This window comes from Zosterops lateralis (assembly GCF_965231275.1).
Source record: "Zosterops lateralis genome assembly, chromosome: Z".
NCBI classification, from domain to species: domain Eukaryota; kingdom Metazoa; phylum Chordata; class Aves; order Passeriformes; family Zosteropidae; genus Zosterops; species Zosterops lateralis.
In genome coordinates, this window is record NC_139800.1 from 12,475,361 (window position 1) to 12,491,043 (window position 15,683).

General features: G+C 42.5%; 1 protein-coding gene and 1 long non-coding RNA gene across 3 annotated transcripts in view; one reads left to right on the top strand and one right to left on the bottom strand.

Annotated features, from left to right (window-relative positions):
• Positions 1 to 9,819, bottom strand: part of MAP3K1 (mitogen-activated protein kinase kinase kinase 1) — a 58,390-nt gene extending 48,571 nt beyond the window's left edge. The window contains exon 1 of one of the 2 annotated variants that reach the window (XM_083883471.1): positions 8,635 to 9,819. Coding sequence is in view for 1 of the 2 variants with exons in the window: in XM_083883472.1 (XP_083739598.1) it covers positions 7,546 to 8,012 (467 nt within the window). In the remaining variant the exon portion in view is untranslated. Of the gene's footprint in view, positions 1 to 7,545; positions 8,034 to 8,634 lie in introns of those variants that run through there. The other variant, XM_083883472.1, reaches the window with a different exon arrangement.
• LOC310922726 lies at positions 8,253 to 14,220 on the top strand. Its single transcript, XR_014592481.1, has 3 exons — positions 8,253 to 8,334; positions 11,495 to 11,575; positions 12,853 to 14,220. It is a non-coding gene; the product is annotated as an uncharacterized lncRNA (long non-coding RNA).
• Positions 14,221 to 15,683: the final 1,463 nt, after the last annotated feature.

A 15,683-nucleotide genomic window follows, 5' to 3' on the forward strand; every position in this document is an offset into this window, starting at 1 on the left:
GACCAGGAACAAATCTCCCAAGTCAAACACTTCACCAAACTATACCTTTCCTCACTCAGCTTGCTGAGTGTATCAGTGTACATTGGTTTACAAAGCTGAACACATCCTTACATGAAAGCACCTTACAAGTTTGAAAAGATGGAAGACATCTTATTTTAATCCAAAAATATTTATTATTTTATTATGTGCCTTCTTAACATGAAGAGGGGCATTCAGTTTGCATGTTCACCTTCACAGTGAGAAAAACCAAGCAGATCAAACTCTTCCATACTGGTTTTTCACAAGGCATTTCTAAAGTGACAGCCCTGAAGGCCACCTGCATTGCTCTCTGCTAGAGCTCTGCATGGCTTAAGGTATCTCCTTTCATGCTTTTTTGTCCACAAGGCTGGAGGGGAGGTGGAATGGGAGCTTCTTCTCCCTCTTCTTGTACTACTGGCTTAAAGCCAATGTAGAACAATTCTGCATGGCTTTAGGATCTCTTTTCCAGGTACCCCTGCTCTCACTCCCAAGAGCCTCTGGGCTGGGTAAGAAATGTGCACTTGCAACTCAGAGTATACTCTTCTCCAGGGAACAAACTCTAGCTCTTAGTTAATTTTAGGAAGATGTTTGAGGAAGTGTGTAAACAAGACTGTGTGGAGCAGAACGTTCGAGGCCACCAGTTCTAGCTCTAACCTTGCAGGTTCAAAGAGAAAGCAAATTATCCTGGTTACTGTGACCCTGCCAGAAACCAGGACCCAGCCCTGCCAAGCAGAGTGTGAAGAGCTTGGCTGCATTTACTGGGCATTATAGAAATAGTTTCCACACCATGGAAAACCTAATAGAAACCCCAAAGCCCTCGCACTTTCTACAGGCTGGAGCATTCAATTTGCCTGCAGAGATCAGGAGACCTACTGTAATAAGCTGTTCATTACAAATCAATGCAGAATTTACAGTTAAAAACACCAAAAAATCAATATTGATTCTATCTTTACAGGAGAAGCCTTTTTCTGGATCTATATGGGGGCATTACTGAATTATCTTTTTAAAAATAGCCTTATACATATTAGTACAGTTTTAAGAATAACTCTCTCCAGCTCCACACAATTAAAAAACTAACTTCACACTTACATTTCAAGTACAAATCATGAAAGAACTTTATCCAGCTACAGAAGCCACCCCCTATGTTTTATTTATATGAATAATTTAACAAAATTATTATGCAATACAGATCCTTAATATGGAAGATCTTTTCCAAGTTTTTAAGAATACATTAACACAGTCTCAACAAGCCCTCATGTTAATCAAAACTGCAATAATTTCTTACATTAAGCAAAGAAATCTGTAACCGTAGCTTAGACTTCTGTAGAGGCATTTCCTTTAGTGAAATAACAAACATTTCAGATCTTTATTTATGGAAAGATTTAAGATACTAATTATAGATCTAATGCTAAAGTTAAAACATGCAACCAGAGAAACAAAGATTGAAAAGACTATTAATATCAGACCTTGCAACTCCACCATGTAAAACCATGGTGGCTTTAGAAAGAAGTTTAAAAAAAAAAAAGGTAAAATATTGATAAACAGAAACTGTCACTGACTTCATGAGATTTCTCAAACTAGATACTCAGTAACCAGAAATTAAAAGTACTGTCATAATTCAAAACAATCAGAATATTGTCTTAGCCATGGCAGTAAACAAAGACTACCCTGCTAGACTGTCCTAATCTGGCAAGCTCAATAAACTGTACATGCAAAATAGATGTCACTGCAAGTTTCACCACACCTTTGACAGATATTTACATTCTTGTATACATCTCCAAATGCAGAGGACTTACAAATTATCTGAAGGTAAAATATCATCCACTGAGTTCAGAAGCCTCACTTTTAAAGAATACTAAGAATTACTAAAATGATATTGTGCAGACATTTTATTTGCAGTAAAATGGGAGGTAACACAAACCATTTGTAAAAAAAACCCCAAAACTTTCTCAATTTGTTATGACTAATTAGGGTTAGGGTTTTTTTTTTTTTTCCTTCAGCATTTTAAATATTTAGACCAACTTCTTTCAGCATCTGAAAGGAACAGTCCTGGAGATAACATGACAGTTATTCAGAACTGCAAAAATCATCAGGGTGTAAGATGGTATTTCAGAGAAATAGCTACTGAAATGAAACACATCTATGCACACCTTTGAGGGTGAACTATCAGCTCCCAAAAGTGCCTGATCATCACTGCTGGCAGCTGAGTGAGAACTCACTTCAGTTTGCTCAACAGCAAGATGACCGGAGGCTCAAGAGGAGGAAGGGGAAGAGCTCAGGAAGCAAGATGTCAGATGTGGTCAGATGTCAGTGAGGTCAAGCAGATGCAACTCACTTCCAAGCGCTCTATTTCCACCTTCACAGTGACCCTGGATAAGTTACAAGGAGCTGCAGTACCAAGAGGAGAGTGAAATCTATTGATGAGAAATACTACGAAAGAACTGAAGTTGTCCAGCATAATAATCACATCAGCAGTCTTTTAACTACCAATTAGAATACGAGGACAAGAGAAATGAGAATAGACAGTATTATGCTATATTTCCATGAATGATTTGAATAGTTTACACTTCAGGGATACAAATTAAATATATAGAGACAGTGTGAAACAAAGGTAGACTGACTTGAATTACAGCTTAATCTCAGAAATAGGAATCCTCCATTACTTTCTAAGTTTAAAGAAAAAAACCCACACATTTTACAAACATCTTAAAATCTTTACTCATCACATGCTCAACACTATCAAAACAACTGGGTATTAATAAGCTAAAAAAGAGAGGCAGTGATGCCTCTATCACTTTTTTTTAAGACAATTTGAAAACTATTTCATCAATTCCGTGACAGAAGGTAAATCACTTCCAATTTCAAACTGTTCTTAATAGCAAGTAAATAGAGCTGCTGTGTTTTTAGAACATTTTACATTCAAGATCCAACAAAACTGATCTTCTAAAAGCACACCAACAAACAAACAACTTCAACAAAATAAAGCAGACAAACCCCCAAAACTCAACAAAAACCCCAAAACATACAAGCCAAGAAACAGACCAAAAAATATCCCAAAAAACCAAAATCTCACAAACCCCTTCCCTCCTCCAAACCAAACCACACCACACAAAAATCCCCTCAAAAAACTCCAAACATACAGGAAAAAAATAGTCAAGACACTTCAGCACCAACCAGAATTCTCCAGTTCTACTTGTGTAGTGTCGTGAGACTGGAAAGCGGAAGCAACTCTGCAGGCAATACACTGAGCCTCCGGGTAAAGATAAAAAGGGAGGGTAGCACCAGAAAGCAACTCTCCACTTAACCACGTTCTCTAGTCACACAGAGACAAGTAATGAAGCCCTTTAAAAGCCTTTCTGTCCACTCTGCCTTAAGCAAAAGAATGAACTGTCATTCTAGAGCTTTAACTGAGCGCACAGCAGATAAGAAGTAAATTAAGATGACCCTCGGGTCTCTGCAGAGAATCCTCTGAGAACACTCAGATTAGCCTTAGAAACTCAGAACTCAAACCAGATCTGTCCTCTTATCACCACTTCTGCTGAAAACCAGCTTTACAAGTTTGTTTTAAAAACAGCTACATGGCAACATATAATCTGTATTTTAAACAAGCTTAAGCCAAGTTTCACCAATACTGGAAGCCAGTGAAAGCCAACAGAAGCATTCCCACATTCATTCCACCTCCAGATGCTTATACCTACTCATGCTCCCTTGCAGCAACATAAATCTCTGCACAGTTGTACCACTACTTTTGAAAGTGTTAGTGCAGTAAAAGGTCTTGTGAAGTTCAAATCCATCGTACAGAAGGAAAAACTGGTCTTCAAATCTTGCACTCTACATGTCTGACCTTTGGATAAGATATGACTGCACATGCCTACACACAGGTAGACACTGAGCAGCACTTAGACTCCACTGAGTGACAGTAGAGACTGAACCTTTAGTATCACTAAATCCAACGAGACAGAAAGCTCCAGATTAGTTAGTTACAATCTATTTACTTTGCACAGGAACAAAGAAACTGCCATACCACATCAGACCATTTAAGCAGAACCCTACCACTTGCAATAACTAAGAGTGATAAAAATCAGACATGGTAGGGGGTGACCCTCTTCCAAAAGTACTCCCAAGCCACAGAGCACAGAAGAGGTAGAAAGGCAATCTTCTCTCACCGCAGTATCCACTCAATCTGGTAGCAGAAAATTTGGTGGCTTATTTACACAGATGGTTATAAACATCAAGCATTAGAGACTTGGATAAAATACAAAATTATATTTTACCTTAGCTAGTAATAGCCAAGATCAATAATAAGCTATGTTTTTTTACCTTAGCTACATTCTGACAGAAACAAGAAAGTCAGCATTTCAGTGACAGAAAAATCCTTGGCCATGCTGTGCAGTCACTGTAGGTGCTCTCCCTTTGTTCCCACTCCAGTTCCCAGTGTCCTGTTAAAAGCATTCATGTTCTCCTTTGAAAGTCATCAAAGGTGCTACAAATTGATACACAGAGCTGAAACTGACGAGCTTTTACTAGTACACTTGTACATACAGACCAAACTTCAGTTTTGCAGTGTGACTTTGGTGTCTCTAGCATGTGCCAAATAGCAACTGCAGAAAAATACAGCATAAACATCTCCAAGGGTTGCCTTGCAGCTGAACCATATATCTAGCAAATGCCTTTTCAAACACCGAATTTTCATGGAAGTCACAAAGCATGTGGTTACTGCACACAGAAGAGATGAACTGCACCATGTATTTCCTTTCGTTTTTATAACAACATGATTACAGCAAAATAAACTAACCCTGTACCTGGGGAGGTAACAAGGTGTCAACACCAATTCCAGACACAAACATCACTTTAAGGTCTGGATGTTTAAAACCATATTGTTAAGCTCGCAGAGAAGAGGCGCACTTTACCTCCATGAATTTCCCTCAATGTTACAAAAAAATCACACTACAGTTATCACTGAATTCACTATTTGGATCTTGTTATGAACAAAAACAATACAAAGACAATAAACAATATATCTGGGATAAGAGATCTGAAGTGCTTTGTCATGTTGAAGATGCAATTCCTAGGAAAACATGTCCCTTCTTCTCTTACAGTGATTTAAGACAGCTTACACCCTTCACTGCTTTTAGTGAAAATATTCACTCTACTGCCTGACAAGCAGAATGCTTGACAGCTTAAAGGAAAAAAGGTAATATTTACATCTATAATTCAACAGCAGTCAGTTTCCCTTCTCAGCTTCATTTTGAAGCTCAGGAAGGTCTTTAAGCATAAACAGAAACAGAGAATCTATTTAAAAGGAAGTAACTGTAATACCAAAGAGACTGATAGGGGGACTTCGGAGCAAGCACAGTATCTTCTAATAGTAGATCCTTACAGGAAAGTACAACTAACTGTATTCAAAGCGTCCCCATAAAACATTATTTAAATTATGCCTTTCAGTTTGCCTCTTAATAAATATCTGGACAACAGCTGCCCAGGCAAATTTAATGTGCATTACTGTTACTCACATATAAATTAACCTCTGTCCTCCAGCTAAAACAAGTCAATATTAAAATAAAGGCAGATAGATGTTTTAAATTTTGAACAGCTTGGCAGACTACTACTCAGTCTAATATCTGTTTATTGGTAACACAGCACACAGAATTACTGAGATACTCTACATGAGCACTTACAGGGTATTTCTGAAGGACAATCATTGTTAAAGTTGTCATGTATTTTCAACTGCACTTATAATAAATTCAAAGTAGACTCACTGAAATACTGAAAACTGTTTGGCATTCAGTATTTTCTAAGATTTGTTAGCATTCCTAGTCAAATAGCACAAAGCACTTACAAGTATTTTAGCTTGTATATACACTCGATACACTGATTTGCCCAAATTCAGGTACTTAAAAGTAAGCAAAACTATCCATGTGAAAAGGAAAAAAATTCCACAGCTGCTTCGTCATTGCTGCTGTGGGAGCAGCGACCAAGGATGGACGCAGCGCTTCGGCACCGATGTGATACACACCGACCTTCCTGCTCCTCTAAAGCCAAGCCTAAACCACACTTGTATCACCACAAGACTCAACTGCTTTAAACATATTCTGATAAAGATTCTTTTTTTTCCTTGAAAGCCGTGAAACTTGATATAACTGCATCAGAATATACAGTACATTATAATTTCATGACTTCATAAAAACAATGATGGTGCTAAGAGTTTATAAAAAGGCAAGGCACTTACTAACATTTGTACATCACTCCCCTTCCCCAAAAGGAATTACCAGGAATTTACGATTTCCTGCTGATCCTTCTGTGAGTACAAAGTCATTTCTTATCTGCACAACCACACCGTAACAAGTATCTTTACACTGCCCTAGGAGCAGGCCAAAATCCATCTGAATTGCTGAGAATACATATAAACAGAACACTGGTCTAGAAAACAGTTCTTATTACAGTACTTGCATGGTAATTCGACCTTTAATAAATATTCCTGAGGTTTGACTGACATAAGACACAACTGAAAAGAACACACAGTCATAAGTCCAAACAGGAATTATATTTTTATGAGGTCTAAACGATTAGTCAAACTAAGGCATCATTAAAATAGGTCCCTGTTAACTATGTTAACACTAAGTTTCTCAAACTACAGAATCCACGTCAGATAAAACCTTACAAGAGATCCAGGTGAGATTGTCACCTTCACACCAGAATTACAGGGTCATGCTGCAGTGCCTACACACACACCCCAGACCAGCGAGACCCAGCGAGAGCACACTAAAGCTGAAACGTGTACCTAAACTGCTTCACTGTGGGTGTAAATTCGCTTTCATCCTGAATACTTGTACACACGCTAAACAGGCGAAATACTGGCACCTCACAAGAAAAAGGACTTATCAGTTAATGCATATAGAAGGTAAATATGGGTTGCAAACACCAGGGCGCTGGATATAACCGCTGAAATTTATCACCTCGACTAAGCCACGACAAAACTACTTTCTCCTAGAAAACAGAGAGGATAGTTACGCTTCAAAGTCTTTCCTCCCGGTACTAGAACAAATCAGTTCTGCACTATCGCGAAGCTGCAAATCAGAATCTGACTTCGGAAAAGTCCCGGTGGGGCGGGGGGGGGAGGGTAAAACAAAAATAAAATAAAGTGGAGCACTGAGCTCTGCAGCGGGGCAGCGGCGGGAGCACAGGGCAGGCTGTGCCCGGCCCGGCCCCGCTCCGCGCTCTGCCCCAATGGCCGCTGACACATCCGGCCCGGCCGCGCCGCCGCCCCGAGCTCGCACTTCAAAGCCTTTCGGGACTCCGGCACCAGTCAAACACGGACGGGCCGCCCCCCGCGGCTCCGCTCCCGCACCGCTGACAGCTGCGGCCCGGCCGTGCCCCTCGCTCAGCCCGCTCCAGGTGCCCCGGGGGAAGGTGGGCAGCGGGGCCAGCCCTGCCCGCCCCTGCCCGCCCCGAGCCCCGTCCGCGGGAACGGCCCCGCTGTCACGCAGCGCCCGCCGGACCGACCCCCGCCCGCCCCTCGCCCCTCACCTCGCGGCGGGGGACGGCTCCATCCTCCGCTCGGCGGCGGGGTCCGTCCCCGCCGGGCTCCCCGCCGGCGGCGGCTCCAGGGGCTCGGCGCAGCGGCCGGGGGAGGCGGCCGGGCTGGCGGGGCTGGAGCGCGGCGGCCCGGGCAGATAGTGGAGCAGCAGCGTCTCGGGGGGCTCCGGCGAGGAGGAGGAGGAAGAGGAGGAGGCGGCCGGGGCGGCGGCGAGGAAGAGGGGCGCCTCCGGCAGCCGGTCCAGCTCCACGCTCCGCACTTTGCGCAGCTGCTTCCGTCTCCAGTCAGAGCGCTGCTCCCGGCAGCCGCCGCCGCCCGCCTCGCGTGAGAGCCCCCCGCCGCTCCCGGCGACGCTCCCCGCCGCCGCGCCGCCCTTCAGGCTCCCGCAGGCGGCGGCGGCGGCTCCCTCCGCGGATAATCCCGATGACGAGGCGCGATCCCCCGCCGCCGCCGCCATTTTCTCTGTCGGGTCACATCGGGCTCCCGAGCACCGGGGGCGGCCGGCGGACGGCGCGCTGCGCAAACGGCGCCGCCTGCGCAAACGGCGTAGGGCGGGGGCGGACGGCGGGCGCCGATTGGCCGCCGGGGGCGCCGGGGGCGGGGCCGCGCCTGTAGGTGCCGCGGGGCCGCGCCCCGCCCGCCCCCGCGCAGGTGTCGGGGCGGGGAGGGAGCGGAGCGGGGGCCGGGCGGGAGCCGAGCCTGAGCCGTGCCTGGGCTGTGCCTGAGCCGTGCCTGCCGCGCCGCGGGGCCGGGGCCGGAGCTGTAGCTGCAGCGGGACGGTACGTCCGTGCGGCCGAGCCGAGCCCGGGAGCCGGCGGAGGCGCCAGGCGGGGAGCGCGGCCCTCCCCGTGCGCGGGGAGCGGCGGAGGCTCCGCTGGCCCTGAGGCACCGCTGGCCCTGAGGCACCGGGGCACGGCCGGCCGGGCTGGGCTCCCCACTGCGGGGCGCGGAGGAGCCTTTCCCGGATCCCGGAGCGCTCCCGGCTCGCTCCCCCGTAAGCTGAGCCTGTCCTCTCCTCAGCGTTTCCCCGGCGGCCGATGAGGGGCCGAGGAGCCGCCTGTGCAGCCTGCCACGCTCACCTGCTCGTCCCGCTCCGCAGTCAGTAGGAAACTAAACGCACATCCTCGCTCGGAGCCTCCGCGCGTCCCCCTCAGGGCTGCCCTCAGTTGTTGGGCGCCGCCGGGCCGGTGCTCAGGTGGTTCTCCATGTCTGTGGGGACGGAGAGGCGTTGCCGGGCCTGCCCCGTGTGCGCAGGGGGTACAGCCTGCCCCGCACACCTACCGCCCCCGCCGCCTCCCAGGGAATGAGGGAGACAAGAAAGGCAGGAGGCATCACATGACCAGAACCTTGGGGAGGTTCAAGTAAATTTTCTACTTGCCGGGATTTTCACTCGACCGCATTCGCGGTGGTTTTGCTTTTTGATCTTGAGATGAGGAAAGGAGAAGTGAGTGTTGCTGTGCGTATGAGGTTGTTTTCAGGGTAGTGTGATTTTCAGATACAGTAGAAGTCACACAGTTCAAAGCACTCAAGCTGAGTGCTCCAGGCTCGTTTCTCGGAATTTGGTGGGTGTCCAGGTGTAACATTAACTAAGCGTCTCAGCAATGATTATTTGTATGGTCAGTTTGCTGGGATCAGAGATTCGATCTGAAGCACTTAGCTGAGTGACAATTACCTTCTAACAGAAGCAGATTCTTTCTTGCCTTACATATAGGATCAGAGGCTAACCTAAATGTAGGGTCTTTGCTGGAGGATTGATGAGCAGATAGGAAGAGGTTTTCCCCTCTAGACAAAATCCTGAGGATACTCTTTATACTCCATATACTTGCAGAATAATATCAGTAGGTAAGGCCTTGAGATCACACTGAATTATTTAGGTGGTCTCTGAAGATGCCACTCTACAACCATCCTTGTGCAGGTTTTTCAGTGAAGGATGCTGTGAGAAAGTCAGTTGCATTCATTGTCATCGTGCAAGTATGGTTTCTTTGGGATAAGCAGATCATCTAATATTCTCTTGTAATGTACAGTTCAGAGGTGTAAGTTAATGCTGAGTTTCATAAAGGTAGCATTTCACACTTGCTTAAAGCCTCTGCTATAAATTAGAGACAGTTTTCTGGACGATTCCTAGACCAAGACACATTGTCAAAGTGAGAATGTTACTCATGGGAATTAGAAAACAAAGTGTCCACTTTGTAGATGCAGCATGACATTAGTTGCATGCAAATCACTGCACTGTTATATCTTTTTAAATATTCCTGTCTGCCAAAAAAACCACATTTACGGAAAAAGGAAAGAAAATAATCTCACAAAACCCTATGCTTTTAAAGACATCTAAACAGAACAAGAAGATGACTTTAGGTATTTTATAAATATACTCATCACATGGAAGAGGAATATCCCTTTGAATAGCAATTGGTCAGAACAGAATACAGAGAAGAAAAAGCATATTTTCAATAAAAGTAAATCTAGGAGGTAAGGGTGCATACAGTGTGCATGACAATTCTGGGGGATGGCTATCCCAGAGTGCCAAGGCTCCAAAAAGGGAGAAGGAAACAGGAGATTCAAGGAAAATATCAGAGGGGCAGTGGGGTAATGACGAATGTGCATATATACTGAGGTGAAATGTTTTCTGGAAAGCAGCTAAGAACAGGGCAAAATATAAAATACAGGGACAGTGGGAGACACCAGTGTAAGAAATAGCTAAAGGGAGACAGGTACTGTCACCACTTCTGTTAAGGAATTACTTTGGCTTTTGAGTAAGGCCAGCACTGTCAAGGTTTTGAGTTACTTATGGGTAAGATGCAAAGTGGAAAACCCTTACTGTTTTATCATTAAAAAATGCATGGCATGCCTTATAATTCTTCTTTATCCCTTGATTGCTGGCTGAATTTAAATTCTAATAAATTACATTCTGGCTATAACCCTTATATTGACCTTATTTTTTCAAATGTGGGTTTCTCCACAGTGCCTTGACCAGAGAAGGAAGCACAGTGCCTAATAAAACTCACTTTCCATTCCTCACTTCAGAACACTACACAGTGCTTTGCTGGCCTGCAACACGGATTTATGCACAATATAAAGGCTCTGCCACTTTGAAATCAGAAACTGAACATGCTGATTGACGTCTGTGTTTTCTCATTCGCTCTTAATTTTTTTTTTTTTTTTTTTTTTTTTTGTGCTTAAACAAACCAGTCGACCTGATTGAAAAAAAAAGTACAAAACTTACTGAAGAGCTCTGGAAGATACTCAGTTGCCTCTTGCACAGATTATTTCTCAGTCTATTTAAAACTCAGCTCTAGAAGGTAGCATGAGACTTTTAGCAGTTTTCAGTCACAAGTAACGGCACCCAGGGTTTGTTATGAAACAGAGGCCTTTGGCCTCAAATTAGCATCGTGCAATATTTGGAACATCTACTGTTGTACACAAAGAAACTTCTGTTTGGGAACACACTAAGATTTTGCAAGCCAAGTAGTTTCCTTGTTGCACAAAACTTGTAACAGTGTAATGAATAATCAACAATTTTCAACATGCTAGAGATAGGAATCTGCTGTGCCCCTGAATACATAACCTAGGCATCATCATGCACAAACAGAATAAATATGAGAGATAACACAGTCCATAGTTTCTGGTCTTGACTAAACATGCAAAAAGTGCTTTAGTACTGTATACAAACTGGATTCTCCCAGTCTTGTTAGTCTGTGTAGAAAGACTTATCCCCACCGTGATCTTCTATTCATTCTTTCCGTTGTGAGAAAGGGAAAACAAACCTGCTCCTAAGCCAAAATCCTTTCCTGTTTACTCTTCCGTGTAATGGAAAAGTCAAGCAACTAAATGAGGACCAATCTGAGGACTTTTTCATGTTTGTTTCCTTTGTCCTACTGAAAATCTGTTTTCTGTAGAAATGCTTTGCCATCTTGCTGATGCACCATTCTTACTTTATAGTATAAACAGGTGTACCTGTCAGAAGAAATTTTCTTCAGGAAAGCAGGCCCCCCTATTACTTCTCAGGAGAGACAATGTCAGGTAAAACTGGAATCTGTTACAGAAAATTGTAGGAGTTTTGCTCACACGCTGGGAGTGTCTAGTCTACTGTTATTTATGTATTTCTTTTCCTAATGTTTTTCTTATTCTTTTTTTTAATATTTCAATGGAAAACATGTTTAAAGATTGTTTTTCCACTCACTTTTCAGTGCACATGGAACTGAATTTTTGTTAAAAATGTTTTTTGGATCCATGAAACTGAGGGTGATGATTTTACCTAGGTATCACACACATACTATAAGGAAAGAGCTGTACTTAAATCTCCTTGTTCTGCCAAAGCATGTAATAACAGTTTCTTGATTCTTTTTAAGAACTAATGGTGCTGATGCTACTTATAACACTCCTGCGTTGTCTAGTCACATTCCTTACACTTAACGATTTTTTTTGCTGCAGCATCTACTCATGAACTGGTGAACCTTTTGGTCTGTCCACCATATGATCCAATGCAAAAAGGTGATCTCTTTCCAAAGAGTTTGCAATTTAAGTATGAAAGACAAACAGGCAACAGAGCAACCAGCAAGCTAAGATGTAATCCTTGTATATCTCCTGCCTTGATTTTTTTAATCACTAGTTTGGACACCTTGCTTTAACTATTGAAATCAGTTCAATTTTTGACCTCAGTCTTTAGTATATTGATAGCTTGATGTCTAACTTTGATATTCTTCTTGGCTGTACTACAGAGGATTTTTCTGGCCTTGAATAAGTCATGATCCTTTCCCTCACTGTAACTGTGTAATAAATATGTTTGCCTACCTAAGGCATGACACAAGGCTGAGGGATATAATATTATTGAGTTTCAAGATGAACCCTTGCTCAAAAGAAATATATTAATGAACTGAGCAAAACCTGTTAAACCTCTTCTCATACATCCCTTATGAAGACCTACCAAAATTATTGCAGTCATCAGCTCTTTTTCTTATATTCTTCCAGACTAGTAAATTGACAGCATAGTTCTCACCTGTATGGGTAATTCCATCTATTGTAAGCGCCACTATCTGTTCTCACTCTGGGGGAAAGTAACTCTTCTATTTCAGACTCAGAAAAACAGTGATAGTTCAGTTTTCCTTTACCCTGCTGCTACCACTGTTACAGCTCTTCCTGTCTAGGTGTTTGTTACTCCTTCCATTCTATGAGTCAAAGACACAAATAGAAGCACAGCTTTTAATAATTTGTGGCAGCTTTTTTCCACTGGAAGCTACAGAGTTCCAAATTACGGAGGAACAGATGTAAGAATTTCACTTTTATTTTTGTCTCAACAGGATGGAAGGAGGACCACTTCCTCAGTCCCACTGAAGAGGACCCTGCAGTTATTCTTTTCCTCTGCCTACTGCTCATCACCCTTGCTCTGCCAGCAGCAGAATCACACAGTGCCAGCTGCAGTTACTAGAGGACAGTAACTTGAAAACAACATAAACATTCAACCACCATCAAACATTAAAAGCCTTGTTGGTATATCTCAGCATGGCTGTGGGCTGTAAAACAACCGTGTTGTGTGACTGATGTATCCAGCACATACCACACAATCCTTTTGAGCATCCTGTAAAAGAAGAGCAGACAAGAGTGACACAATTTGACAGAGACCTCTGGATAACTGCCTCCCTGAATAAATGCCAGATGGACAAGGAACTGGCATGAACACTCTCCACAGAGTACCCTGCTTGCTTTCTCCAGAGCCAGTGCATATCTGAAAAATCATTTCTGGGTGCAGTAATGGCATCCAGCCTGACACATTCGCTCCCTCCTTTTCATTTCTGTTTTTCCCACTCTGGCCCTCCAGTCATAATGTCTGTATGCCTCCATTCATGATGGCTAGCAGTGATGGCAGTGCTGTTCCTCTTCCTAAATCCATCAGGTAGACCTGGCAAGGACCTCACAGCTGTCAGAGGAAATAAAACTCAGCAGCAACATCCATGCCTAGCTCATCATGTGACCCCCTTTATGCCAAGTCTGCCAATTTTCTGACACCATGGCAGAAGTGAATCAAACAGCTATCAGCTGTAACAATGGCAGGGAATCCACAGATCTTAAAAATAGTTCTGGGGTCCTTTATGTCCAAACAGTCAGATCTTTATCATCTCCACCTCTTTGAGAAAGGCCGAATGGCTTTTTCCTTAGGCTTTAAAAATCTCTGTTATTCCTTCCAGCAATGTAGTTGGCACAACACTACTTTATTGCTTGTGTGCCAGTCATAGTCCCTGGGAACAGTGTTTCCAGAGCCATTTAATCATAGTGTCCAAAGCTATCTTCTAAACTAAACATCTTTAAAAACTGTATGGTCTGGACATCAGTAGAAGGTGTTGCCTATCTAATGATGAAGTGTTTTGAACATGATGTTGCTTCAACGTCTTCTGTGCATACATAAGTAAAAGTCCAGGAGTCATAAAAAAGTTTCCCATATTTTCTGGAACGAGAAAGTTGCACTGGAGAGTTCTGAGGAAAGTAACCTTCCAGTTCTAGTATTTGTTTGGTATTAAGATCAATTATCCTGTCTTTGTAATTCATGAAAATCTGGCTCCAAAAGAAATATAAAGACAATTTGCAAAACAAATGTCTGACCTTTCTTGAGTTCCACTTTACTGATATTTTTAAAAAATATTCTATCTATTCCACAATATAAGTGTACCTGTTGAATTTGATTACTGCTCCTGAGGATTGTAATTTATAGAGCTCTAGCTGTTCTACATCATGGCTTCCTTTGCTACACCCAATTAATCTGTAATTTTTATGATGTCTCGATACTTATCCTAAATGATGACTACAAAAATCGTTTATTTTTTGCATGTTTACCATCCTTTTGTTAGATACTGAAATCACAGAAAATTGCTGTTGTATTTAGCTAGTGGTCTTTGACGTTTGCAAAGTTATTTTTCATGTAATATAAATACATGCAAATACTATACATATATGTGTTACATATATATGCTGCTTCTTTGATGGATTTGGATTAGATTTTGTAGGTTTGCAATTTTCATTTTGACCATTTCATCTCACTGATGTAGCCTAAAAATATTATCAGGGTACACAGCTGAGCTGACTTCAAATGTTCTACATGTTTGCACTATGAAAGGCTTTGAGAAGCAAAGAATGACCTTGACAGAATATGTTGTGTGGATTTGGGAGGGGACATTAATGCTTGCCAAGGTAGGATACACAATTTATTTTGACTGATTGCCTATCTTCCTTGTTCTTTGTGGTTTAAGCCAAAACTTTTCAGGTTTTGAATAAAGGTTTGCAAGTCTCTAGAGCATAACTGACGACTTACCGTTGGAGGTATTATCCATGCAAACCACTTGCAGTTAGTTGTGTAACTGCTTTTCAAGGACAGTGCCTTGATCAAGCTTTCTGTGCTTGACACTAACAGTACAAGTCAGATCACTTAAAAAACAAATGTCATAATTTTCTCTTGAATTTCATTAACAAAAAAGCAGTACTGAGATGTGGCATTTAGTTTCATTCCTCTAGACACCAGATTTGGAAGGTGATTTTGTTTCACCAATATTCACCAATTTCATTATATTAATTTCTTTTGGTGGTTTCTAACATCTTGATTATAAGCTGCATGAACTGTCTGCTTTATCCTGAAGAGAACAGTCTCCCCTGTAATTTCTATCCGAGATAAGAATGTGTATTAACACATTTACATATTAGTCATGGAAGTCTTAAGAGTATAACTATTTGTTTGCTCTGTTTAACCAGAACAAAGGATACATTACAGGTTGGTAACACACCTTTCAGAACCTACTGCAGCCACTTTCTAATAACTTCTTTCACCCTCTAGTGAAATATAGTTGTGTATGAAGTTTGGAGAGATACCAAATGTAAAAATAAAATGAAGGCTGATGATACTAAATAAAAAAAATAATACCCCCTCATTTTTAAGTTCCTAAACCCAGAACTTTGAGTTTTTCTCAAATTCCTTTGTATTTTCTAACTCCACATTTACTATAAATTGTGACAATATGTATTACTCTTTTTTACAGAGAACTCAGATTTATTTGGATTTAGTTCAGTAGAAGCACTTACACATTATTCCAGCAACATTTTATTTTAAATATGAGGAAAGCCTGGCTTTCCATATCTGTTAATCTAT